The sequence below is a fragment of the Monomorium pharaonis genome, chromosome 4 (assembly GCF_013373865.1).
Source record: "Monomorium pharaonis isolate MP-MQ-018 chromosome 4, ASM1337386v2, whole genome shotgun sequence".
NCBI classification, from domain to species: Eukaryota; Metazoa; Arthropoda; class Insecta; order Hymenoptera; family Formicidae; genus Monomorium; species Monomorium pharaonis.
Window position 1 is genome coordinate 23,087,041 of NC_050470.1, and position 27,827 is coordinate 23,114,867.

The following is a 27,827-nucleotide window of genomic DNA, read 5'->3' on the forward strand; positions in this document are numbered from 1 at the left end:
TTTTTCGAGGGTCATAGTGCCCTTGGGGGCACCGCAATCGGGAATGCGAATGGAAAAGAACGTAATTCAGAAACGTAGCAGAAGGAAACGCACACGGCACGTGCACGCTCGCGGTGCTGTTTCCGCCGGAAATTCGACGAGTTATCGCACTCTAAATTGCTGCCGAGTCTGGATTCTTGGTCAAATAAAATAATAAAGTATCATAGTATTGTGGTAGATTTCTGCCCCATTTCTTACAATTTATTTACGCTATATTAAATCAAACTGTTCGTAATTAAAATTTTACTAATAATTAGGCAATAACTTTTTTGATTAAATTAAAAATATCGCAATGTAATTACAAATTTTATATCACAAAAAATAAAGTATATCATTTGTATCATTATTACCATTAAAAATTTTAAATCACCTAATGTTTGAATTAACAAAAAAAATATATATGTACATATAAGATATATTTTAATAGAGTATTTAATATATAGTATTTAAAGTAAAAATAGTTTAAATAATTTGATAAAAACAGTTAATTATGTGAAAAATCTAATTTAATTTATCTATTTATTGAAGAAAAATACGAATTTAGGAATTATTACTATTTAGAAATATATATTTTATTTCCATATATATTATAATATATATAACAAAATGTATGAAAACTGTAATATAATTGCTTGCAAATTATACTGACTTTAATAATGTGCTGCAATATCGTCTGATAGATACATTCGATCTATTTCTCTACTTTTCCGATTTACTGTTCCAATTAACATCGACAACGAATAGATGAGAATGTCAGATAGCGCTATTCAAGCAATTTCGCTAATTAATTTGCAACAATCGTGTACGCGCTCCACCTGCTTAGGATGCGCAAGTGTGTCATCACGCATGTACCTGCATCACACGTGTGATATCCGGTATCGAAAAGGTTCAAGTGACCACGACGTGTCATTGGTTAATTCCGGAGGTAATTTCACACAGTTTCGTTGCTTCCGATAATTGACTAATTATCTCGTCCCATGCTTACAGCTAACAATTTGAACATGACAAGCATTTACTACCCAGTGCGTTGTTTGCAGAAGGTAGCTCATCTCATTCTTCATTCTAGACACAACATCACGACAAGAAGACTACAAATAGACAGAAGTTCTACGGAGTATTTTCATTAAAGTGCTAATAACAGGAGAGAGTTATTACAAGAGTTTATTGGAAAGCACAGATATAAGAGAAACAGAGAAAGAAAGAGAGAGAGAGAGAGAGAGAAACGCGCATTTGATGTCACATTCATTTTTGTTGCATAAATTAAAGCGTAATTTGAATGTTTGCTATTTTTAATGTATTATAATCTGAAAAAAAAACATTTCTTCATAAAAATATATTTATTTATACAATAATCTTTACTATGCATCAAAATGCCTCTGATATTGAGAAATTTGTTTCTTCATTTCTGTCTGTTATCATCACATTATAGTTTGTTATATTCAATAGTTTATAATTTCTATTATCATTCATATCAGTTTTATATTATATTCGCTTTGCCATGTACAATATGTTGTAAAAACTCATTTAATTATTCAGATATTTTCAATACATTATTCAATAAATGCTGCTTTTTCCTTCAGGCATTCTATTACCGTAATTAATTTTTCTTTCTTGGTCACCTTTTGTTATCTTACCCGATTTCGCACTAAGGATTTCGCAGCGTAATCCTCCGGATTGCCGAGGATCCCCGGAATCCGTTTTTGTTTGGAAGAATATAGGGCGGAAAAAATCGATATAGTAGCACTGCAAAAATAAAGGACCACTTTGGCGCAATATCGATGGGTATTGCAGACTTTTTCGTTATAGCTATCACGCTGTAAAAATTGTAAAGGTTTTGGGAGTAACGTAATCATATTCGCCCATCATCTGAAATGGTCATCGTGAATAGTGAGAATTGAGCGTCAACGTTTTGCTTAACGCTACTGTTGATTTTGGCGAACCGCTTAAGAGGTCATCGATATTCGATATATCGTTTATTCTATTGACTATTACCCTAATTAACAACACACAAATTTTAATATACAAATTAATAGTTAATTAATGTTATATGTAATTGTTATGTGTGTCATATGTTGTATACAATATTTTATGTACTTATAATTTATATTATCTGAAACAAACTGCATTTATTTATATTAATTAATTGCGCCGCTTGTTTCTTGAAATCTATATATGTTATAATAAAAATAATTTTATCAACTAAATTATATAAGTTATTAAATGACTAATTATTAAATTATTCAATAAACATTTTTATGTTTTATAGAAAATTTTATTTTAATACTGCAAAATAGAAAATGCTTAATATTAATTTATTATTAATTAATAGTATTGATTTATTATTAACTTTTTATAAACTTTTATACAATAGACATTTCTAAATCGTTTAACTTTTAATTAAGTTATAGTAATTATAATATAAAATTTTTTGCTTATATCCAAAATAAATTGTATTTTAAAATAAAAACATTTTTAATAAATTGTAGTTTGTAAAACTAGAAGAGCTATAAAAAAATATTATAAAAATATATACTTTTAACAGTCATGGTAAAAAATTACTGTATTTGAATTAATTATTTTCTTGAGCCTATCGTTCAATATAATTTATTTTTAACGAGAAGAAAAAGAGAAATCATGAGACATGTATAATACAAGACGCAGAGGAATAGTACGTTCGAAATATCGACTAAGTGGCGGGTGCTCGACGCACGTACGTTTATGTGTGTACAGTTGATTGTCGGAGTCGCATCGCGCGTTATCCCGCCAATGCATGCATACTAATTAATTCTAGCTGCAGCTTCCTAAGTGACGACCTAATTTCGCACGATTGCGCGAATACAGGAGAGTCTGGAGTAAACTGCGTTCCGGCGAGTTTGGTGTGATTCTTGCGCCGGGAATTGGGATTTAGCGGATGTATCTAATGTGATTAGCCGATCGACGCGTTTCACGCGCGATACCGCTCGCATCGGACCGACTTTGATCCGATAATCCGCTTATTTTGCAAAAGGCCGGCAATTTAGTAGCGAAATGTACAGGGAAGCATGTACGCGCCAGAAAATGATGCATCACCAGCGCCGTTGAAATTTTATCATGAACACCCGACGCCTTTTATGTATGAGGATTGATATCAGAGAAAAATCTGATTTCCTCTAAGTTACAGCGTGAACAACTTTATCAATAAATTTGACAAATCTATTCATCAATCTCATGTGAAAGAGAAAGATTCCGTATAAAATTTTATAATCTCAAAAAATGATCGATAAAAAGATACCGCAAATTAATTAAGATTTAATGTTTTTGCAAAAAATTATTATCATGTGACCAAAGCAAATATATTATTATATTTATATACATATTTTCATATATGTTAACAAACAAAAGTTTTGTTATAGTTATAGCGTACAATTCAGCTCGATATAGTTCTCTAATTTCATTGTAAAATTTAAGTTTGAAAAAGATTGCATTTTGAAAAATGATTTATGCATGAATCAATTATGTTGTATATTTTTAATTACATAAAAGAATTATATTATAATATTTTTAAAACATTATTAGTAAATAATATTCTTACAATATTTTAATTTCCATAAGATAAACTTGATTATGCAGCCGCTTTAAAGATGCAAAACATTTCAACGGCTTTGAGATTCTAATGAACTCATGGTATAAGATAGCTTGCATTCAATAGCATTATTTACGCCATGTTGATGTACATTGTATAGCGCATAAGAATATTAACATTCTAAATCTAATATTTCCTGTGAAAAGCACGTCTTATCCATTTAGTAAGGAAACAATTATTTCTTATTTAAAAAATTAATATAAAAAATTGAAATATTTTGTATTTTAATTTTAAAACGTGTCCATTTTTCCTCTACATCTGTATATTATCTGTATAATGCCGTTTTCTCTTATCAACTTGTCTCTCTTGTCAACTCAGTCTTGTGCAGGAAATATCAAGTTCATCTGTACTGATATCTCCAATTAATTATTTCTTGGACAGTGACATGGAAGGATGTCACTGTCAAAATGAGATAAACAGAATAGTATCTTGGTATTTCGAAATTCGCATAGCGGTGACGGAGGAAGATATAATTAGAAATGGGATCTTGACAAGCGTGGTTGCAATATTACGCGATGAATTGTGGTCTTTGAAGCGGCAAAGTGTTCGAGAGATGATCGTCTTTAAAAGAAATAATTAAAATCGTGACTAGCGCACGCGAATCACTAGAATCGAGGCGGTCGCGCGTGATGGCGTAACAAAGTTTCGTGTCCCGCCGCGCCAGTTGCAGGATAGCAAATGAAATTTTAGCGCAGCTTTCATTACGTGACGAGCTGGGCGCTGGATTAATAGGGTTTTAATTATAGCTTCGCTATGATAAGTGCAGATAAATACATTACAATAAATGTAGAACAGAGTAGCAATTGCGTCTCCTTTATTTAAATGATATTTTGTATAAATTATGTCTGTATTTTAGACATATTTCTGAATCTGAGTCTCAGATATCTTGAATAACTTATTACTTAATTTTTCGAGAATTTTATTGGTATATACTTTATAATGCTTTATAATGAGTGAGACTAATAAGAGTAAAAATTCATTTTATAAGAGAAAGTAAGACTCGTATAGAATAAACTTTAACTCTTATTAGAGTAAAAAATCACCCAAAAATTGTAGTGATAGTATTTTTACCTTATTTAGAAAGTTAATTTCCAAATTTTGAGACATTTTGAGTATATATATTTTTAAATATTATAATAATTAAGTATCGTATTTATTTTATCTAAAAAGGTAAAATCTTTAAAACGTATTTTACAGTATTGTTATTTTTTATTGTATCACATATTTTAAATGAAAAGGTTATTGAATTGTATAAAAGATTACTTTATAAACATATTTTTACTTTATAAAAGCTTTTAAAAATTTATTTAAAGTGCTGCAGATGCGCGCATAGAGCTCTTTATACATTAAACTTGATGCATTATCAATCTCTACTACGTAAAGTTATCCGATCATTGTTTTGATCGTCTTTTGATTAATGAACAAAACACGGAACGTCAAAATCACTTTCGATAAACATAATATATCTTAACTCGAGTAGTTTATCAATCTTTTAAAAGTAAGTTGTAGGAAAAAGAAATGTTTAAAGAATTTTTTTTCTCATGTTTTAGTATTACGTAAAAGTAAATGATAATAAAAAAAAAGAACACGTAATTAAATTTGTTTTACAAACATTGTAAATAAATAATATTAACGTAGGTACAATAAATATATTTCTGTTATTTTACTCAGTGTTATTATATAACTTTAGACTGTAATAATAGTATTATACGGAAAAGGTTCAAGAGAGACTTCCTAGAGCTAATACTGGGCACCGCAATATTAGAACAATATTTTACCAGAAGTAGTTGTGAAGTGCTGCCCCGACACGAATCATAATATATTATGAATAACTTGCGCAAAGTATAAAAGCTTTATCAGCCATTCAGCAGGAAAAAAGTCTATTTTAACGGCAAGTTCATCTTCCACAAATGGCGAATTTACCGAAGCGAATGGATGATAAATTCTTGCCTGTGTCGAGGCGTAGTTCTCACAACGCAAGCGTTTCAAACTTTAATGAGGTGACGAAAGAATTTCCTGGATGAAACGGCTCGCTGCACAAAGATGGATTCGTGTCGCGAAAGGAATGTCGAAAGGGGGAGTTAAACTTTGTCGGCATTTCAGACAAAATTCCCATCAAACTTGTAAAACTCAATACCGCTGTTAAAACTTACAAATGTAGCAAGAATCTTCGACGAATATTCAATGATACGTCATGTTAAGGCGGTAGTTTCGGACAAGTATGCAGAAAAGAGGGTAAGCAAAAATCTGAAAAGTTTTATAATTTATACTTATTTTGAATTTTTATGAGAATGTTTACGGAATATTGATAAATCAATCCATAAAATTAAACTAACAATTTGAATAATAATAAAATTAAATTTTTGAGAACATTAATAAAAATGTAACAGCGGCATTTAAAGTTCTATAATAATATAATGGTGTAATTATGAGATTCCACGTAAATACATTTACATCATTATTATTTGGAAATTGTGCAGACTTTCTTTCCAGGTTACTTTCCAGTAACCAATTTTATGCTTATATGAAACTTATATTACAAACTTTCGAAAAAGAAAATTGCCCTGATACAATATCATCCACGCCGCGTATTTCCATTGTGCACGTAAAGGAACGCTATATTAGTTTTATCTGCCGCAAAGCATCACGCAATAGTCTTTCAACTGCTGCGTACGTGACAATTGTGCTGCCGTTGCTGCCGGTGAAGAAAACGGGTGCGTTCTGAAATATCTTACAGAGCGCGAAATATCTTTCATAACGCGATTATGAGCTATCCAGGTCTGACAATTTCTAGAAAACCCGGCAAAGCATGCCTTCGTACGCTAGACGAGAGATCCAAGCAGCGAGACTTAATGGAAGCCTCCACTGTCGCATATTAATTTATTACTGTGGATGATCCAGCGTTATAACGATGTGAAAACGATAAAGGATACGGATTATGATGAAGTTGTTCCGTCGATTAATAGAGCGGCACTTTGCGGTTCCCCGGTGAGCAGATTGCAAAAGGAATATTATCGGCGTCAGATGCAAAAGGAAGCTAAAGTTTACCGCAATTCCGCGGCTGAGCGCCGTAAATCCAATGTAACGAAAGAGACGATCACAAAGTTATATATAGCCCTTTTGAGCCTTTTCGGCAGCGAGGGTGATAAATTCTACATTTTCACTCGATAACACTTCTTCGGGTTGAAGCCAGCTCGTGTACGGGGAAAAAATTGTCCATCTATTGCGTATTTTTACAGAAGTCTATTTTTTCAACAGTTTTAATTCAATTAAGCTTTGAATCCATAAATTACTTTTTGTTTTGCTGTGTATTTAACTGTGCAAACAAACAACTCTTTTATCCATCATAAAAGATATATTTACTTTTAACAAAAATTTCTAATTCCCATCTTTTTATATTGTAATAATTTATTGGCCAAAATAATTTCAGTGCATAACTGTTATTTACATATAACAGAAAATTTTTGTGTTTTCCTTTTAACCCAATTTTTCTATTAGAAATTCTTTCTGTTATACAAACTTTATGCAAATATATGCAACTGTTTCGTTACATTAAACATCGCAACGAAATTCAGTATTATACGGCAAAGATGGCGCGAAGGTTTAATTTCTTGAATCGGCACCGTAGTTTAATTATTCGTTCGTCTTAATGTATTTATTTGTGAGTGAACATTCCTTACTCGGAGCTGCATCTCGCGTTATGAATAGCAATAGCTTTCGGAAGTTTCGTGGCTGATAAAGTGCATACGAGATGATTTGAGCTTACCTCCTCCCAGACGAGCTGCTTGCTAACCCCCGGCCGAAGGTTCATAATTTTCAACTCCGCGGCCTTTAACACACCATCTTGAGTGAACTCTATGTTTGGTTTTCCTTGATCACCCTCGACGGAAACGTTCTTCAGATATCTAGGAAAAAAAAAGAAGAGACACAATGGGTTATAATACATAAACTATTGCAAATTTTTATAAAAATTATAATTAAAGTTATTATAATACACTTAGCATATATTATAGCAACGTTATGTTACATCCTTCTGATATTCATTATTGATATGAATAAACATTAAATAACATCAAAATGTAATATATGTAATAAAATTATTATATATAATATTGGTAAATAATGCACTGTATCATTATTATTTGAATTGTTTAATAAATAAATAATTTTATACAATAAAGTAAACAATATTATATACAATTAATAAAATATACTGTATTATTTATTAATTTATTAGAAAATAATACTCGAACAATTTATAAAATTCTGTTAATTTATTGTAAAATTCCAAAAAAGTTTCTATAATATTACTCCAAGAAAACTCCAGTCTTGCTATTCATAAAATTCCGTGTGAATGATGCGTGAACAAATCTATCCACATTTTAGCAAATTATGTGAAATTACTTGAAAAATAGATCCCCCGTGCTCCATCGTGATTCTCCGACACCTTCACAGCTCAGTTGAGTGTTCAGACTAAGATTCGCATTTTTCGGATCATTGACGAAGTCCTCGACACCGTAAGCATAAACCTTGATTGCCGTCGCAATTTCGCTCACCAAGCTATCACTGCTCGTATCGAAATGCACACCTGCAGCAGCAAAAGAATATCGGACGAGTTCGTTAAAGTGATTTACAATGGTATAAGCGAGATTTATATCGGTTCACATGATGACCAATTCAATTATACTAGTATAAAGAAGAATACATTTTCGTTTTTCCATCTATCGATGATAATCAAATAAAAACGGGCAAACAACCGAATGAGTTTGAAATATGGATTCTCTGAATATAGAACTTATTGCTTGAGCTCATTGATGACTTATAATATTGCACGATCCTACGATTTACAAAAATTAGACTATTGAATTAAGTTGAATAAAGAATTTTAGTTTGTTCTAGTTTTTTTTTTGTTCATTTATATTTTAAAATAAATCTGCAATTCTATTTACCTATAAAGAGTTGCTTAAGAAAAATATAATTTTAATTTTTAAATACTAAATATTTATTTTTTGATTTAAATACTAAGTAATCAGTTAAGAGAGAGAAATTAATATAAAAGATAAATTATGTAAATATTAGATGTATACATATATCAATAAAATAAAAAGAATAAAAACGATAGAACAATTTTATCTAATTTTGCAAAAAAGTTTCTCATAATTCCTACACTTTATTTTATATATCTTATATATCTAAATATATATTTATTGATTGTCTCGTTTTTGTACGTACATAAAGCATATTCGTTCTGCAAATAAATTTCACGAAAGACTTACATTTTACGACATTTCATTCAGCAAGATTTTTATATGACATACTGCGCCAACTACATTTCCATAAATATCAAAAAGTGTGAGCAGGATGCGAAGAAGAAAGAGAAAAGTGAAAATAAATCAATGTATCACAAGACCGAGAAACGTTGGTGATTCACGCAAGAATTGCTGAGTTGCCTCATTCTTTTTGTTCGGACAGAAGTTGACCCGTGAAAATTAAGTCAACAAGTTTCTGTATACCGTATAAATATATTTAGGACAAAATATTCTTCGAAACTTTAGCAAAATACTTGTATAGAAAAATTTCATAAGACCGCGTTCAGAAATATTACAGAGTACGCAACATGTTTTTGATTTAAAAAAATGTAAAATTCCTATTTTCTCACTGGCTAAAATAAACGTAGATTTATAGAAACGATTGAATATGTGCTTGCAACACTGGGAAAAGAGATAGAGAATATTAAATATAACCAATGTTTGGTTTGCTCGATTCATAGCAATCATGTTTAAGAGCGCGAGGTGTTTGCGATTTACATAGGGTGAGTTTACCGCGCTAGTTTTAGCTCGCAGAAATTCAGACGCGAGAGATTCAATCCGAGTTATGTTATTCCGCGTAGCTCACTGGAAGGAATTCGACGAATTTATTTTTCCCTCAAGGATATTCTTGGGAAATTCTCAAGGAAGAAATCAATTTTCTGTTTCCGCGATTCTGGTCACGGCGTGAATAACTCGTCCGTCTACCCGTCCGAAAGCTATGTATTCTTATCGGTAAAAAGCATATTCTGAATGATAATGTATGTGTTAACGTATGTGTAACCAACATAAATATACTCTGCTTTATGCTATTCAAGCGATGCTTGAAATGTTTAAAAGAGATTATAGAGCGAAAAAAGAAACAGTTATCGAATATTCAATTTCTCAGATATATAAATGTCAGACAGGAAATTTTTGAAGTTATTAAAAAAAATAGTAAATTTAATTCAAATATACTACGATATACTATACTATGATTACTATGAACTGCTTTGTGTATATGGTATAAAATACAGTTGTAGCAGTTACAGAATAACAATTTACGTATAATTTAGCTGGAGATTCGTACACACAATCATATGGTATTTCAAACTTATATGAATTTGTAGGTCTATTGTTATAGTGAGATCTAGTAGTTGCAAATACGTGAGTACAAATAATTTTGCTACTCACCTAACATTCCGACCGGGAACTGATTGGGAGTTTGTAGATTTTCAATAACGCTCTGCGTGACGACCCACACGTAATTCTCGCCGGTAATTTTGTAATCCCTCGCTGCAGTCAAGATATGAGTAGCCTCCTCTCTGGTCGAGTACAGTAGCATCACTCGAGACTCGCTGTTAACTAGCTCGAGCAGATCGTGCGGTTCAGTAACCAGAATAGCGCTTAGTATGGTGAACTTGAATGTGTCCTGCATGTCAGAAATTCTCTCTCTGACCGCCTGTATGAAGTCGTCGTGACCAGCTATTTGCGAGGTGACTATGCTAAACTGATGCCACTTGTACCTCTCCAGGATACTCAGCATCGCCGCGGTCTGATGTTCCAGCGACGGTGCCAGTTGCAGCTGTAGGCTGCTCTGTGACGCCCGCTGTAAACGAACAGAATTCCCCTTGTGTTTCTTGAATGTTGACAAAGTATACGGACTGTACATTTCTGTTCAACTTCAATTTCAGTTTTACATTGCAAAAAATATTTTTTTGTCTATATACAGAAAAAAAAACAAGTAGGTAAACAATATGAGCCTGCTTTATTGCAGACTGCGTGTTTTATCTTGTACATTTTAATATAACTCGACAGATTCTTTGACATAATGAAAAATTCATTCGCGAGCAGTTTGTTTGAGCGCTCGACAGTAACATTAACTGGTAAATTCTTTTACTTCTTTTCATTTTAGTTGGAACAACTTACTCTCTCCAGACCAGAATTATCGGCATTCCATGCAATCACAGGGATTCCCAAGTAACCGGCCAATTGAAGAAAATATTGAGCGCTGGCCGTACTGCGTCCGTATTGCTCATAGTTCATAAGATATAAGATGGCTGATACGTTCACCGAAAGAAACTCCTTGCACAGCGAGTCTAAGATAGCTGAAACACAAATTATTCTACGATAAGTAATAATTTTCATAATAAATAAATATTCTAATATCTCGCGTTGCTAAAATTTTTCAAATAAGTTTTATTAATTTTATTAATTCACGCAGCACCACCTAACACGCATTAACAATTATTTTAAAGTTACAAAACAATATCTATTAATACAAATAACAATCGTTTACATACGCTCATTAACTTTCTTTCTGATTTGTCTTTACTTTTTACATTTACATTTTACAGAGTAAGTGAATTAATAATTTAATTGAATGAATATTAATGGATCAATGTCACACTTTGTAAATTACGATAATTCAGTTAACTCGAATGAATTTTTCATAGCCATTAAACGCATTTCCATGCCGAATGCACTATACCATTTAATCACGGGAATAAAGCGGTACAGGTGGGTTCAACTTTTTGCGACGACCAGCCCAGTTCCGTCGCGTTATTCTTTCCTACTAAATTTATATCTTCGCCTTTATCACACGCATGCCCATTTTTCGAAAAGCGGGAAGTAAAACGACGACGGAACGGCGACTACGAGTATAGTTCGACCCTTCTCACGCAGCGAAACGCTTGACCGGTTGACCTCGTTTTCGTTCTGCTCTATTGTTTCGAAATACGAAGTAATTGAAAGTTTTAGTTTAAGCGATTTTTATTTCACACGATATTTCTTCTATCTCGCTTATCCAATTTAACTTAAGCAAAAAGCACAAGGGCCTATACACACAGAATCGGAATTCTAAAGAAGTATAGTGCGCTTGTGTAAATTTAGTAAGCTTTATAGATGTAAAAAAAATTCTTAATCCTTTCAGGAATCCTCACTTCTCGAAAAAAATCTATTGAGTTTTGCTTTTAATAATAATAAAAAATAAGAATAATTTTTTTTAAGTCAAGGATAATTAATTGTATTAATTAAGAAATTTTTTATTAAAATTAAAATTGTAAATTAAGACAATAATAAGAAGACAATAGATAATGCATTTATTTCGCAATAAAGAAATTATTCTGGCTTATAAAATACTTTTACAGTATAACGTTATTTCATTAAACACAAGCTTTTCGCTGCGCTGTGAAATACTACTAGTAGAAGAAATCAAGCATGGTAGAGTCGATTAGTTTTATTCGATGTGCAATATGATCTCTTCACAACGATCTCTCCAGCCTTAATTGTAAAACATTTTGTACCAGAGCTGTGATTTAAATATAAATAATTTTTATATACAATTTAGAAATATGCATATAAAAATAAGTATATCCTTCTTTCTCTCTCTCTCTCTCTCTCTCTCTCTCTCTCTCTCTCTTTCTCTCTCTCTTTCAATTCTTATATTATTATTAAATTAATTTAAAATTTATTAACATAAAATTTTTATATAAAACATATTTTCTTTTAATTTTGTATTATTTTCAATTTATCTTTACTGTACAAATTACTGACAAAAATTTATCTACTTTTATTCTATTAAAATTAGTACAACTAGTCTAATTTTATAAATAATTATAAAAAGAAGTGTCTTATTTCAATTAATTGTAATAAAATTATATAAATCCAAAAAATATTTCTTCGTTTTAATTTAAAAATAAATATATATATAATTAAAAATAACAATTAGATTAAATTTTATTTTACTAATAAATGTAAATAATTAGATGAAAAATCAACGTTTCTTTTATATCCATGAATAACTATCGGTAAACCAATATTAAATTTTGTATCTTTTTATATCCTTTTATATCCATGAATAACATCTGTGAACCTATATTAAACATGTTACTAGTTTTTGATAAAATTTTATATTTTTTAAAAGATTTCTGTACTTGCTTGTGCAATAATAATCTTTTTCTTCCTATCTATTTCGTCTGTATTTTTAGAATAATTTAATAGCTAACATAAATATTTGCACACATCTTGAAACCAAACTAGATGTATGAAACTAGATATAATTTACATATGCATATATATTTAAACACACATTATGCTTTCATTTTCATTTTCATTCTATATGTCATTATACCCTTGTTGAATTAAGCAAATAATTTATTAAAATATATAACTATTGCAATTATTACAGAATCATTGACATAATTAGTTTAATCTACCGCATAATTGACTGCGTACATCTTTTATCTCTTTGGAATTTTTGTGAAAAACTTGATTAAAGAACAGAGAGAAAATCAATCCAGTCATTGAGAACAATTGAAATATACAAATAGTAATCTCGTGCCTTTGAAATCAAACCCGTGAAAATACGTAGTTAATTAATTTGATTTGTAATATGACCATATTAACATTACCGAGTAACATTATTTAACGAACATCAGTGTATTCGCAGTCGTTGTATTCACATGGGTTATTACAAAACGGTACAGTTAACACAGTAAAGCAGAATTTGTGTAGTATTTTGTATTTTTACTAATTTACTTAAATAAAATTACAATAAAAACAAAAAAACAATAATACACTAATATGGCTAAATATGTAATTTAGGCAATTATTTCATTTCTGACAAAAGAAGGCATGTATAATATATTTTTATTTAAAAAAACGATATGATTCAGGAACATATCCTAACAGTTTGTAGACGTCCTATATCTCTTGAATTATTATATTAAATTAACAGGCCCAGTTTCGCTTCTCTCTGTATATGTATGTTATAACCTGTACCGAATTAATGAAAACGTGGTACTACGTAGTACCACGAATGTAGCTAAATTTGTAGCAACAGCAAGTCGATTAACGCAAATTCCTTTGATCAAGAACTACCTTGACTCCAGAATAGTTGAGTGCCTTGTCGATTATGCGTTTGCAGTTTGTTGAGATTAACGTACCCCTAAGATAAACCTTAGTAAAACAGTCAAAATATCGCAAGAAAATACGCAATGTTTCTTAAATGTTACAGAAGAGATTATTATTACAAATTTAATGAAAAATAAATCTCTGGCAACATCAATAAATCTATTATTAATAAATAATCTATTATTATTAGTCACAATAAAAATATATAGTTATCGTGAGAGATTTTATTTTTACACTTATCGACAAATGTAGATACACATTAAAAGATATTTTGCATTATTGCATTTGCCCCGAAATCTATGAATAATAGTCTTGAAAGCGATAAATGTTCAAAATGAGCAACGAACTCGACGAGTTGGTGGCACTTGCTTTCAAACTATCGTCAAGTATTATTAACGAGCGGATTATTTATGACTCGATGGTGTTGGTTTGATTTAAATCAATGAATGGGTTATTTACGACTTTGCGTGTTTCACGAAAATTAATAATTCCTAATGGAATGTTGGATTCTCGCTTGTAACAGCAAATGGCATTTAAAATTGGATACATGGAATTAGCAAATGTGGGCGCTGCTCATCCCATTCGACAAGTACCAAATTAATATCCGGTTTCATTTAACTCTGCAATAGTCGCACACTTACTTTTCCATCGTTATCAAATTATATATCTATTTTTGTAATACATGCATTATCGGTATATCTTGCAATCTAACGTAATCTATTAATCTGTATTGATACCGACGTTGAAATCCGATTAACAAAATTGAACGCGTAATTTATCAAGATTAGTCACTTCCATAGAACTTCCATTTGTGACGTTATTCTGATCGTGATATTTGCGTGATAACAACCTCACGCAATTCCGCTGGTTATGAACTATTAATATTAACACATGCATTGGGAAACCAGAAATTGGACGCGTTTATTTCGGCTAACAATTACGATGCCAATAATGACAATCCTGACGAATCGAGGCTTCCGCATTACCGGCCGCAAAGATATTTCGCCGGTAATTACAATATCGGTAATGATTACGCTACCGTAATCGGAGATACTGGCTTGGGAATGTTGCCTTGGCCGTTGTGGCTCAACGCTCATATATCGATAGTCAGCTTAACCGCATATTAATTAATCAGCCAATTATGAGCGTGTGGAGCTTCTATAGATTACAACCAACGTTTATAAAAACTATTCTCTGAATATACGTTATAAGCGAGTATAACGAGAGAAAATTTGGTTTCCTATAAAGACAGGATTGATCATGTCTGACCATATATGGCATTATTCTACTGAGCAATTAATTACGTTTACTTACGCACAACTTTTTACTAGCTCAATTAGCTACATTTAATCTTATACAGCAAATACAATATACTGCTACAACGGAAATATAATTCCTTCAATTTGCAAAGAATTTGTATTTGAAATAATTATGGAAGAAGCTTAGCGTGCACCATTGTAAAGAAGCCAAGAAATAACTACAATGATTAAAACAGTACCGTACATTGTCGACGTCATACAATAAAACATTTTAAAATACGTTTACTTAGAATTTAATTAGACACAATGTTGCATTGTTTTTATCAAAGCTCATGTATATTTGAAAATGTCAAGAATATTATAAAAGATATTCATAAATATACATGGATCCTTATTATATCGCAGAAGTATCACAAAAAATTATACAAAATGTGCAGAATAAGTATTTCTTTGAAAATAATAACGTTATAAGCTAAACTTTTAATTACTTAACTGTACGTGTATTATTAAGTTAATAGAAATATTGTATAATATAACGTAAACACATTATAGAAAACTATTTGCATGCATTACTGTTTAATTATTCCTTCGCGTTTAAACGGACATTTTTCGATTAAATTTAATACGCAGCGGTTTTTACCTTCAGTCGTAAATTTCGAAGTTTTACTTAATTAGATTTCGTTTGAGAGAGACTTGGCATTACGACGTGACGAAATAAGGACCCGTGTAGTAAAAGTGCGATGTGGTTTCAAACTTTCTTACCGTAAAATATAAATTGACGAGATAAGTTTAATTGAATGCACACTGGAAGTCCCAAGTAAATATTTCACAATTACTCTAAAAGCTTACGTGCATGGAGTAGTGGCGTTCCCGTAAACACAAAACTAATGACACTTGACGTCTAACATAATAAAACGAGCTTAATCGATAACCGCTTAATCGATCGCCCGTTCTTCAAACTTTGTATGTAAATATTCAAAAAGATTCTAAAACTGATCAGATTTATAATTACTTAATTGTTCATATGTATATCGGTGATCTTATTCGATGAAATAATATAAATTAAAATTGAGTTATCCTACATCTATTTGCAGCTGCTATAACAAATTCATTGCACTGACAGTTTTTTATTTTATCCAGAACAACGATTACTTTTAGAAATAAAAAATAAAACACGATTTAAAAATCTAATTACGTGTAACAATATATTTCGCATAATTTTCGTAATCTCAAAGAATATCGAGTTAGTTATGACTATTCAGGTGTTAATAATGCTATCATTTTTTTGTCATGGCACTGCTCTTTTCTTCCTAAGTGTCACATGATAGAACATTTTTTAAAGTTCAAAGCACTTTACCTTAAAGTAGTACGGTCACGATCATTTTGTAAACATTGAGATTGGTATGGACAGTGCGCTGTCCAAATATTAGATGGAGGTGGAAATTCCCAAAGCGAGAATCATATACCTAGTGATAGCAGATGCGTAATACACCGACATCGACTCTTTGCTGTCGTCATGGACGTGTGAGTTAAGCCTGAAATATTGGCTCACTCGGACATCTTTCGGATGCGAAGAAACGCAATGCGCCAATGTTAATTCCGACAGGTCATACATCACTCCTACAGCCGAACAACGCGCAGAGAATATTTTCCATGGTAAAATCTTCCCGGCCAACGTCGTCAGACGGGAAATTACGAGGAGTCCGTGCGCGGTTGTGTTTACTTGGCGATGTTCACGCGACGCAAGCAAACATCAAACACCGAGTAGGAAAAAGAAATGTCACGGCAGCTATTGAAAGTAATTTTACTTCTTGCTGATTGCTTAATAAAGTTTTGTGAAATTATTATATACATTAATAAAATTTACACTTACATTTTTATCAAAAATATACGTACGGTATAAATGCTGTATTATATCAGTCTTTATTATCGCGTTCAATGTGAAATATGTTGGCATGAAACCTAAGCTCAACATCGCTATGTCAATGTCCACCTTATTACCTTGCGATGTTAGTTATGTCATCGATATCTGTTATATATTCACAGAGCAAACACCGTTTCTATCTCTAGTTCTCTCTCTCTCTCTCTCTCTCTCTCTCTCTCTCGTCTTTCTCTCTCTCCTCTCGACTTCATATAGCAGCCTATTTACCTGTTGAAGCTGCATATCTGAGACTCCATGTCAAGCCTGTATTTATCCAAATTCGCGTAATTCTATCGTATCGTTAATAAAGACGATATAACGTTAGAACGAATCAAGTAAAGTCATTTAAAAAATATATGAATGTTATTAAAATTCTATTATAATTTCACGAAATTATATTATTTTAAATTTAAATATATAAAAATAACGTATGTAATAAATCATATAGTAAATTTAATGTTATACTTCTGCAAGTAAAGAAAAATAAGTTGTAAGTTAACTATTTTATTAAGAATATTTCTATTAAGTGTTTGTTCCAGAAACAAGTTGTCAAGCAAGTTGTATACACTCTAATATAACAAAATATTGATATCAATCGTTATGTTCGATAATAGCACGACCGCATTTTTGTCAAGACTCAATCAATCGTGAAAATATTTACCTGTCGGACTCGGCGTGAGCTTCATCATAGTGCTATTGACCTGGGTTGGAGTAAACTCGTATTTATCCAGGAAAGAGAACCTGGACTGGCCTTTGGATCTGCCATGACCTTTGTTCAAATTGATGACGGCCTTGTTGATGGCTTTTGTATATTCTCGTGCACCGAAATTCGTATGCGGCACTATCAGACCGATGCTAAGTTTTGGCAGCGAGGTATTGCTGCTGCCTTTCATCAATTTCGGATGATCAATCTGACCTATTGATGATTTTAATCCTTCCTTAGATGAGGCGACTAGTGCGCCCACCATCAAAAAAATGTACAAGCCACGCATTTTTTGTTTCTTGTCGCGAATTTGATTCTTCTAATCTTTAGTTACAAAAGAGATTAGTCTTGATTTCTGTTAGATATTCACTGCTTCACTTTAGGTAAATCAGGTACACACAGTAATAAATACAGAGTAACAAGTTCATCGTTTACATTAATTGCAAGTGATCGTCGCAGTTACTTTTAATAACACTTCAGTCATTATAACGTATTTTTTTCGTACTCTCGTCATTATCATTGTTGAAGATTTATACATTACACTTAAAACTTGCACACACTTTTACTCGCTGAACTTTTTTGTAAATGTAGATTTATTTTGACTAACGTTATATAGCTATCATCCGTAATTATATTATGTAATATAATACTTTGTGTTTTATTTATTTAAAATTTAATTAACGCACGTAGCATTATGGAAAACACATCACATTCCATCACAACGAGATAAGACACTTTAACAACAGCTTCTTTACTAATATTCATATATATTATTATTTAACATCAAAAACTGTAAATATATTTCTCTCATATTTTATAAATACGTTAATGTTATATTCCATAGAAGGAAGACGAAATTTGATTCACTAGAGCATAAAATAGACAATAGTTTATAGACACGAAGATTGAAAAATTTGTGAAATATCGAAGAAATGTCCATCAAGAGTTGCTTAGGAAGCCGGTACTTAGGAAGATACTGAAAGATAAAATAAGATTTAACTTCAATGCTAGGCGGATAATCCATAATCGCAAATCAAGTCTCGAATTATGTATAAGTTACTTATGTTCTTTCAGGTTCTCTACTTTTAAAATGTTTAACCACCAAAGTTCTTCCGTGTTCAAGTTCTATAGGATTTTATGTGCTCAGATGCTTTAGTAATTGGAATCATAAAACACAACTAATATAGAATATGCCTCATTCGGTCATAACTAGATCTTCGTATTGATTTTTACTTGTGTAATTTTATGTACCTTTCAAAGTTCACTGAACTATGCGCTGAATAGAATTTTCGGTTTTAAAACACAACTATTTATAAGATGAACCAGATTAGTAATATCACAATATTAGATTAATAATCAATTTAATAATAATAATAATGCTAACAGCGTCTGTTTTCCTGTTCCACCATATACTGTAAATAATTTTGTTGCAAAAAAATAACATCTCAGTCAGGGATCCATAAACTTTTTAATTTTTAAACATATAAATATTAAAGTACTCTTATCGTATTTATTTCCATTATTTCTTTCTTCGTTTTCATTTTCAAGTACTTTATATTTCTTTTAGAAACCAAACTTTATTTCACCTGTTCTGTGGAACATGTATAGTAACACAGATGCAACAGATGGCTACGTGAACATTTTAAATTGGTATAATAAAATACTATTGATAACAAAGCATCTCTCTCTCTCTCTCTCTCTCTCTCTCTCTCTCTCTCTCTCTCTCTCTCTCTCTCTCTTTCTGTCTCTCTCCCCCTACAGTGTACTAAATATTAAACATATTTGAATGTACAATCCTCAAAAAACCAAGTTTTAAATTAAATATAACCGTCTTCAATCGTATGTGCACTAATAATTCGACAACATTTATAGGAACTTCTATTCAGATCAGTGATTAGTATTTCTTTGCCAAGCAACAGCAAGATTGGCCGGAAGCAATTACGACGCTTTCAATTAATCGGCTCGATAATTTCGCGAGGATCTAGAGCGTCAGGACCGCGGCTGAACCAATTACTAAGATTTTCACCCGTCCGTTGGAGAGCCACTTTCACGTGTAATACTACATTAATTGGTAATTATAGTCACATATCTATACTTGCACTTGGTAACGGCATGCATATTTTCGTTTCTTTATGTAAAAAAATTTGTTCTAGCAAGAAAATCCAATATTTCATTTATAATAATTGATATAAACTGTGTTCTTGTTAATTGTACTAGATATCTTAAGCACTTCTGTATTTGTGTTTCTCGTTAGTTCTCTGCAAAAGAATGTTTACGTGTTTCGTTTAAAATAAAGTAAAATACATAAAGTACAATTAGATAAAACCTATCTACAAATAAATGTTTTTAGCACAAAGAAGAAAAAATCTTCCCATCGTATCGAATGCTCATTTATCATATTCGCCGACAATATGACAGAAGATAGAATGGAAACGTACAACGTAAGAAAAAAGCATTGTAAATTCAAACAACAACGGGCAGTAAAAAATGTGAGTCTGTGTACTATATCACGAGCTTATTTTCTCTCCCTCCGGAATATATCTATCTGTCGTAGGGAGCAGTATAGGAGTCGACGGAAATGTTATTCGATTGACGCAGCTTCAATGTACTCGCTCTGGAATTCTCTTTTTCACGCAAATAACGCGGAATAATGTTTTTCTTCCGCTTTTTGGTTCACTGTTACGAAAATCAAATGGACATGGAAGAAAGCGAGATAAACCGGTTCTCGTTTAATCTGATTTATGAAAATTGGCGTTATCCACACATGGCACAGAGGCGATAAACGGAAAATTTACATTACAGCACATCTATTTTCATTTTATGATGACGTCCGTGAACGAAATATCTAGTTTAACAAATTTATTATTATCTCACCATCGTGAATGTTTCTGCGCGTGCAAATATCTTTTTTTTTTGCAATTTTGCTTTCGCAATTAATAACTGCTCGTTTGATGAAACGTGATTTTGATCATCACATAGTTCTTTTAATTTTTAACGGATTGCTATTTTACACGTATTTTTACAGCCTGTCTAAATTAAAAAAAATATTTATTTCTATTTTACCTGAGGTTAAACTATTAAACCTTTTTTGATTTTTAAATGAATTTCAAGAGAAATACGTTGATTCATATTTGGATTCGTATCTATATAATATTTAAGCCAAAAATAATTTAGAATCTTTTAGTTGTATAAATTCGTATACATAATTTATTTATTTTACTTTATAACTCTATGTATATCTCAATCTTCTTATTAATCTTTTGTGTAACTCTATATACACTCTAATTATCTTCTTCGTTAAGTTCCATATTATTCTTATAAAATAATAAATATTAAAATATATACGTAAATATATTATAAAATAATGTAACAAATAATATTTAAATATTAAAAATATAAAAAGACAATAAAAATATTTAAATGTTAAGTTATATATAAAAATAGTATATTATATAGTACATAAAGTTGTTTTTAAAATTGGATGTGACTCTTTAACAAATCAAATGTTGCAAAATTTAGCAATAAAAGAGGAACGATCAGACATGAGTATGTCTAATCTTAATTTCACGGACGCTTGAACGTACCCTGCAACGAGCGAGCCACGAGGAGTTAAGCCAATTTTATAAAGGCGGCAACAAGATTGCGTGATAAACAAGCCCGTTCTCATCCCGCAACAGGAAATAGTCCTTAACGGGAAAAGACACCCCGCAGGATCCTGTGGTTTCCGAACGAGTCTCCCTGCAAACTCGAAGTTATGCCGTCACTCGCGGAATCACCGATAGAAACCAATGCCGAAGTTTAGGAAGATAGCCATGTCGGCTGTAGTTAAGCTCTGGATTTCAGAAAGTACTTCGGAAGGATCGCAGTCACGTTGTACCGAATCCTGCAACCGATGACCGCCTTTAGCAAAGTTTGAGTCTCGAACAATATTACAAGAGCCGTGAAATGTATCAAGTTAAAACGGGTATTTCATTTGTAACATTCGAGAAATTACGATTGTATAGTTATGAAAGATAATGCATTGAATAAATAACATTAAGGCAAATTTTAATTATACCGATTATAGCATGTAAGAGAATTGTTACACGATTTAAGTAAACTTTTGACAGAAGTTAATTCTAATTTTAATATTATTATATATATATTCATATATATACTTATATATACATTTAAAGTAAAATTTTGAATAAGGCAAAATACCTTAAATAGTAAAAATTTCTTTCAACATATTCCTATAAATTAATACAATTAGTAAATGTTTTTCTTAATAGTTATGTATATATTTGTAATATTAAATAGCTTTATAGATCGCGTTCAGTTAAACAATAGTTCTTTGATAAGACATATCAATATATTTCATCTCAAATGAAATATACTTGTTTCATGAATAGATATGCACAATTTCCAACAGGTTCAAGATATCTCGATGGTGTCAAGGTTGCCATGAGATGTATCGCATTAGAGCTATTTATGCAAACGGGAAATCGGTGATAACAGGATTCACAGAAATATCCGGGAATCGTTATCTAACAAAATCTCCGCAATGTCAAACCTACTTCAGTCATTTCGCATTTCGACGTGCTGTCAGGATTATTGATGGAAATAGAACTTTAAGCAGACAGAAATAGAGATACAGATTCAAGACAAACTCATCATATTAATAACGTTCCTACAGACGTACAAAGCACATCCCTCTTCGCAATGGGACACGTCCAATTTAGAAGATTATGTTTTTTTGTATTTTTCTGCGTAAAACGATGTTATAATATTTTATATCTTACATGCATTAATAAGATCGAATTCTTAATTTAAGAATTAAATCTTCGCAATTACTGTAATTTTTATCTTTTTAAAATAATATTCAGTTTTGAAATGGACGCAAAAATGGTAACAAAGGTAACTCTGTTTCTTTCTCTTTCAATCCGCACCAATCCACGAAATGGGGAAAAAAGAAAAATCAAACCGTGAGATTGCAGAGAATTGAAACGGCAGATATAGTTCATGGGACAGTATTGAGAAATCTTAAAGCTAGATAGAACAGCTGACAAAAATTGCAGGAATATCCTTTTATTCTATTATGTTAATATGAAAATTTGAGGAGAATTTTGTAAAGTAGAGATAATACGATTAATAAGATTATATTTCATACATAATTACATTTAATATTTCAAATAGTTATATCCATTACTAGTAAATTATTCTTGTTAAAAGTAATTAATTTAATTTTTCTGGTGTATTTTACTTCACAGCCTTTAATTGGATAACATTTATAGTTTATAGTTTTATTTAAATTAAGATTAACTTTTATAGAAATAAAAATACAATTAGGTTAAGCAACAAGTGACAATAAATTTGAATATACTTTTTTCGAACAAAACTATTCATTACCGTTTCAAATTAAAGTTATTTTTAATTTATTTAATAAAAAAAGATTTTACTTCGTCATTTTTATTAAAAAATGTTAATTTTAATCACATTAATTGCAGTTCATTAAGAAAATGCTTTACTCAATAAAGTAAATTATACGACAATGGTCGTATGAAAAATCAACAACATACTTATTACATTTTATTATAATTAGAATGACGATCACGTAAGTTAGATGATTGCTCAGTTTTCACGTTGAATTTCCGATATCGTTGAAGTTATTAAATTACTCTCGTTATGCTTCTCAAATATTGGCGCAAATTTCAATTTCATCTCTCGCGCACAGACTTTTCTATTCCTTGAAACACTGAAAATTATTATTTCATCCATAATGTTAAAGTTATCTTATACTCAATATATTTCAAGTCATAAAATCAAATCGCGCATTCAATGTTTGTTATCAAATATATAAAATCGACAAATTTAGTTTAAAGAAGACGTTACATTTTCATTACTTTCATATTAATATCTTTCATGTACAAAAATTATTGGTTCAAACTGTAGTTTTCATATTTTTTTATTTGATTCTTGGGGCGTACATTTTATTTAATTATTTTATAAAATTATTCATAATTAATAATTTTATTTAATTATAAATTCGTTTTATTTTTAATGTTTTTACACTTTAAAACCTTAAATATATCATTTACATTTATTATTTAAAAAAATACACAAAAAAATTTGTTACTTTGATGCGATTTAATGATTCTCACATCTTTGTACGCTTTGATTACATACATTTTATTCCCTTCATCTGTCATATCCTCTTCACATTTCATTTTCAAAGACAATCTATAAAATTTCTTACCCGCAAGTTCTTGCGTTCTTAGCGATTTTTCAAATATGTAGTCAAAAACTTTTAATCCCATCATTCACGTTACTTCTTTAAACGCGGTCTTTCATCTCAATTTTACCCGTTTACCTCATTTTTCTTCTTTTGTCTAACTTGAAAAGAATTGAATTTGACGCAAGTGAAAAACGTGCAGGCATGACAAAGCGAACTAATTTCCATTTTCCGATCTAAAAACCTTGTAAATTGTTGCTTACTTTTTTTATATGCAATTTTTAAACGTTTTAGCTCTACGACTTTTTTCAATGAGTTTTACTGGAAACACGAGCGTTTTTGAGTTTCAATCGTGAAAATTAGTTCTCATCGACGTGCTCCATCATGATGGAGCACGATTAACCGAGAATACTGATCTGAAAGTTACACATCAGAGTTCTTCTGATGTTGTGCATACCAATAAGAGTATGCTAATATAACATCGTTAGAGATAAAGCTTTGCACACTTAATTAGTTAACAATGTAAGTAAAAAGAGAACAAAAGTATCCTTTATATAATGCAATCAAACAATAATATATTTTTTACTAAATAAGATTTAGTTTAAATGTACGTCATTTTTTGCATCCACTAAACTGTTACTTGACAAATTACATTAAATCAAATATTTAAACAAATAAAATTATCTTCTTATGTGTATCTTATTTTATAAATATATCATATAACTGTATATAGGTTACATAAAAAACACAATTTTTTAATTGTATTTCTTTAGTAATAGTAACAATGCAAATTTCAATAATAACAATACAAATCTGTTTGTCATAGCAAAACCAATAGCAAAATGGTAATCTTATTTACACAATTCAATAAAAAGAAAAACAAAAAGAATCGATTCTCTTAATACGTAAGTGAAATCTGGCGCAAACTTTTTAGATTGTTGATTTGAAGCTTTTCGTGTCAATTTTCTCTCTGTCCTTTTTGCTGTTCATTTTCCTTCGCACAATCGGTTTCTCTCGTCGCAATCAAACGTGTGAAATTAAATTCGATACGAATCATGAGTACGATGCGACAGAGTCGATGAGAGGCAGAAACACTTGTCATTAACAACCGAATTGCAAATGTTTAACTTTGTCGAATGAAACACGTCGCAACGCGTACATTCTGTAAATGAGATTAATAGTTTCACAAGTTTGATTTGTGAGATTTCAAAATAAATTTTATGTGCGTTATATAAATTTATTTTTCATTCTAAAGAGGAAAACAATTTTGTTATTCACTAATAACAGCCTTTGCTAATTGTTTCCGTTTTTAATATGTCAGGTAACAATATATAATCCAATTTATAATCATTAAAAAAATATATAAGCAATTATTCAAAATATTTACAACTTCCAATTTTTTTGTCACATAAGTGATAAGTAAATAAATTTTAGTTCCTTTAATAAAAAGTAATAAATAATAAAACTTTTATTTCTTCTTTCAATGATAATGGCATGCAACTGATTGTCAATAATCGCAATATGCCTTGAAATTGTTATGTGCTTAAAATTAAGGCAGAATTATCATTGGAATTATCGCGTTTGAGTATCTGTTTATATACGTGTTTCACAAGGGAAATTTAATGCGTAATATTCATGAACCGGAATCATCGCATTTAAACGTTTGCATAACTGGTTGATAAAATACAAATAAGACAAGCATTATCAATGTATAATATATCGTGCATCATTCTACACACAATGACATATTAATCATTTATTCGAAGACATAAATATTTTCTAGAACTTATTGTATGCGAAAGAAAGATAAACATGTTTAAAAAATTATAAAGAATAATATAACAATTAATGTTTATCAATTTGTAATAGCATATAAAGCATTTTATTTATTACTTTAGATCCATTTATTATATTTTTAATATTATTGAAACGCGCGCATATATTTCAAAGAGAAATTATAATAATTTTCAGTAGATAGTTCTGATTTTGTCATAAATAATATAAACTTAGAGCATTTTTTATTAATTAGTTATTAAAATAAAATTTTATTTCAAAATATTTTTTTTATAACGTATTTTATTTAATGATACAGCCAACTGTTAAAACCACAACAGCGGTTACTACGTTTAACCTGTTGCTTTAAAAATTATTTTTATTTTAACGTCTTGCGAGTTCAACATTCCTTTACATATAGAGCTAAAAAGAATTATAAAATCTTTCCTCTTAAAAAATATATATATCGGAAAAGTTTTATCTATAAAAATAATTCTAAAAATTTGTCTGTCTTTGTATATTAATTCAAATTAAATTTCAAAAATTAACGGAATAACGTTAATCGATACAAACACATTTGTACGTCGTAATTACTATTATGTACTCGCTCTGTGAAAATTAATAATGCACAAATAAGATTGAAAGTGTAGGATTGGACGTATTCACCATCCACAGGTGGTTTGTACACGTGACTTGAATGTCAGCAATGGTCAATAATTATACCACGAAAATTAAAAAGTGTGAGAATAAAGGGCAAGGGTAAACGATAAAATAAGTGAATAAAAAAACGGTTTTACCAGATTGTCATATATCATACGAGAGTGACACGCTCTGGAATTGCTTTTTTAACATTGGTCGCACGCACTTTTACTTGACAAGCAAGGGGTGATTGTGCTGCTAAGAAAAAATATATGCTATATGTGTATGCTGTGTATATATATAATATATATAATACATATAATATATATATATATATAAATATATATATACATACATGTATAGAATATATTATGGCTATATATATGCCAGAAGCATAATACAAACACAAGTAATGTTTAGAAAGGTTTGAGGGAAGGAAAGAAGAAAAAAATAAAAAAAGTATTGTATTCATAAAATTATAGCACATATTTTAAAATATTCTCTACGTTTTAATAGAGCATATTTCTATTTCAACAAAACACACACAACCACACATGCATATAAAAGAAAAGCTTTAAATATTAATAAATTTTAAACGCAAGTAACAAATTTGAAATATTAATATAATATTAATTAATGGTCTTGATTAAATGTTCTTTATATATCATGTTAATTATAATAATTGATCATAAATATAATTGATTTTCATCAATAATTTTCATTATTCTAAGTGTACAATTTCATTTATTTTTATTTATTATTTTTGTTAAGAGTTACGCATTTTGTCTACTTCAAGATAAACTGCATATAAAGAGAAACAAATAACAAAACTAAAATAAAAAAAGATATTAAATAAATAAAACCAATGTAATCCTCAAAAATAGCGTAAGATATATATATATATTATTATTAAAATAAAAAAATTTTTTTTAAGTACCAAGATAAAAGTAATATCATAAAAAATATACCGTAAAAAAACAAGATCCATTTTAAACCTTGTGCATATAGAATAAAAAGCTAATATTTTTAAAGAAACAGATCTTTCCTTGAAGCTGTTTCGTCAAATATACGTATATAAGGCAAAATCTGTGTAAAAAGAAACAGAATCACATTACTCTCTAGGGTTCCGAATACCGCCTGCAGCGTGAAACATGGTGTAGGATTACCAATTCGTGAAAGGCAAAAAGGAAAAACGAGCAAGAAGAAAAACAAAAAATAAAGGGGGCTATTAAGACCATACGCCACCCTGGTGTTCCAGCTGGTTTAATCCAGAATCTGCGTGATTGCAGAGCAATAAGGTTGTTAACGTAGTAAAAGCTGCTCGTATAATCGAAGTTCGGGCTGAGTCATATTCAATAAACAAACTTTATAGAGAAAAGCTGCTTAGCTTTATCATACTATATTAGTATTGGTTAATTTGTTTGTTATATAATGTTACGTCTTCTTTTGAATAGTATATAC

The 27,827-nt window shown here is 30.3% G+C and overlaps 1 protein-coding gene across 6 annotated transcripts in view; it reads right to left on the bottom strand.

Annotated features, from left to right (window-relative positions):
* LOC105837285 (glutamate receptor ionotropic, NMDA 2B) overlaps positions 1 to 27,827 on the bottom strand; it is a 192,370-nt gene that overhangs the window by 27,983 nt on the left and 136,560 nt on the right. For 4 of the 6 annotated variants that reach the window (XM_036285951.1, XM_036285949.1, XM_036285950.1 and 1 more), the window contains exons 5-8: positions 10,876 to 11,054; positions 10,141 to 10,555; positions 8,066 to 8,249; positions 7,428 to 7,566 (exon numbers count right to left, since the gene is read on the bottom strand). In XM_036285951.1, the coding sequence (XP_036141844.1) occupies positions 7,428 to 7,566; positions 8,066 to 8,249; positions 10,141 to 10,555; positions 10,876 to 11,054 (917 nt within the window). Of the gene's footprint in view, positions 1 to 7,427; positions 7,567 to 8,065; positions 8,250 to 10,140; positions 10,556 to 10,875; positions 11,055 to 17,701; positions 18,720 to 27,827 lie in introns of all 6 variants that reach the window. The other 2 variants (XM_012681907.3, XM_028189299.2) reach the window with 1 other exon arrangement.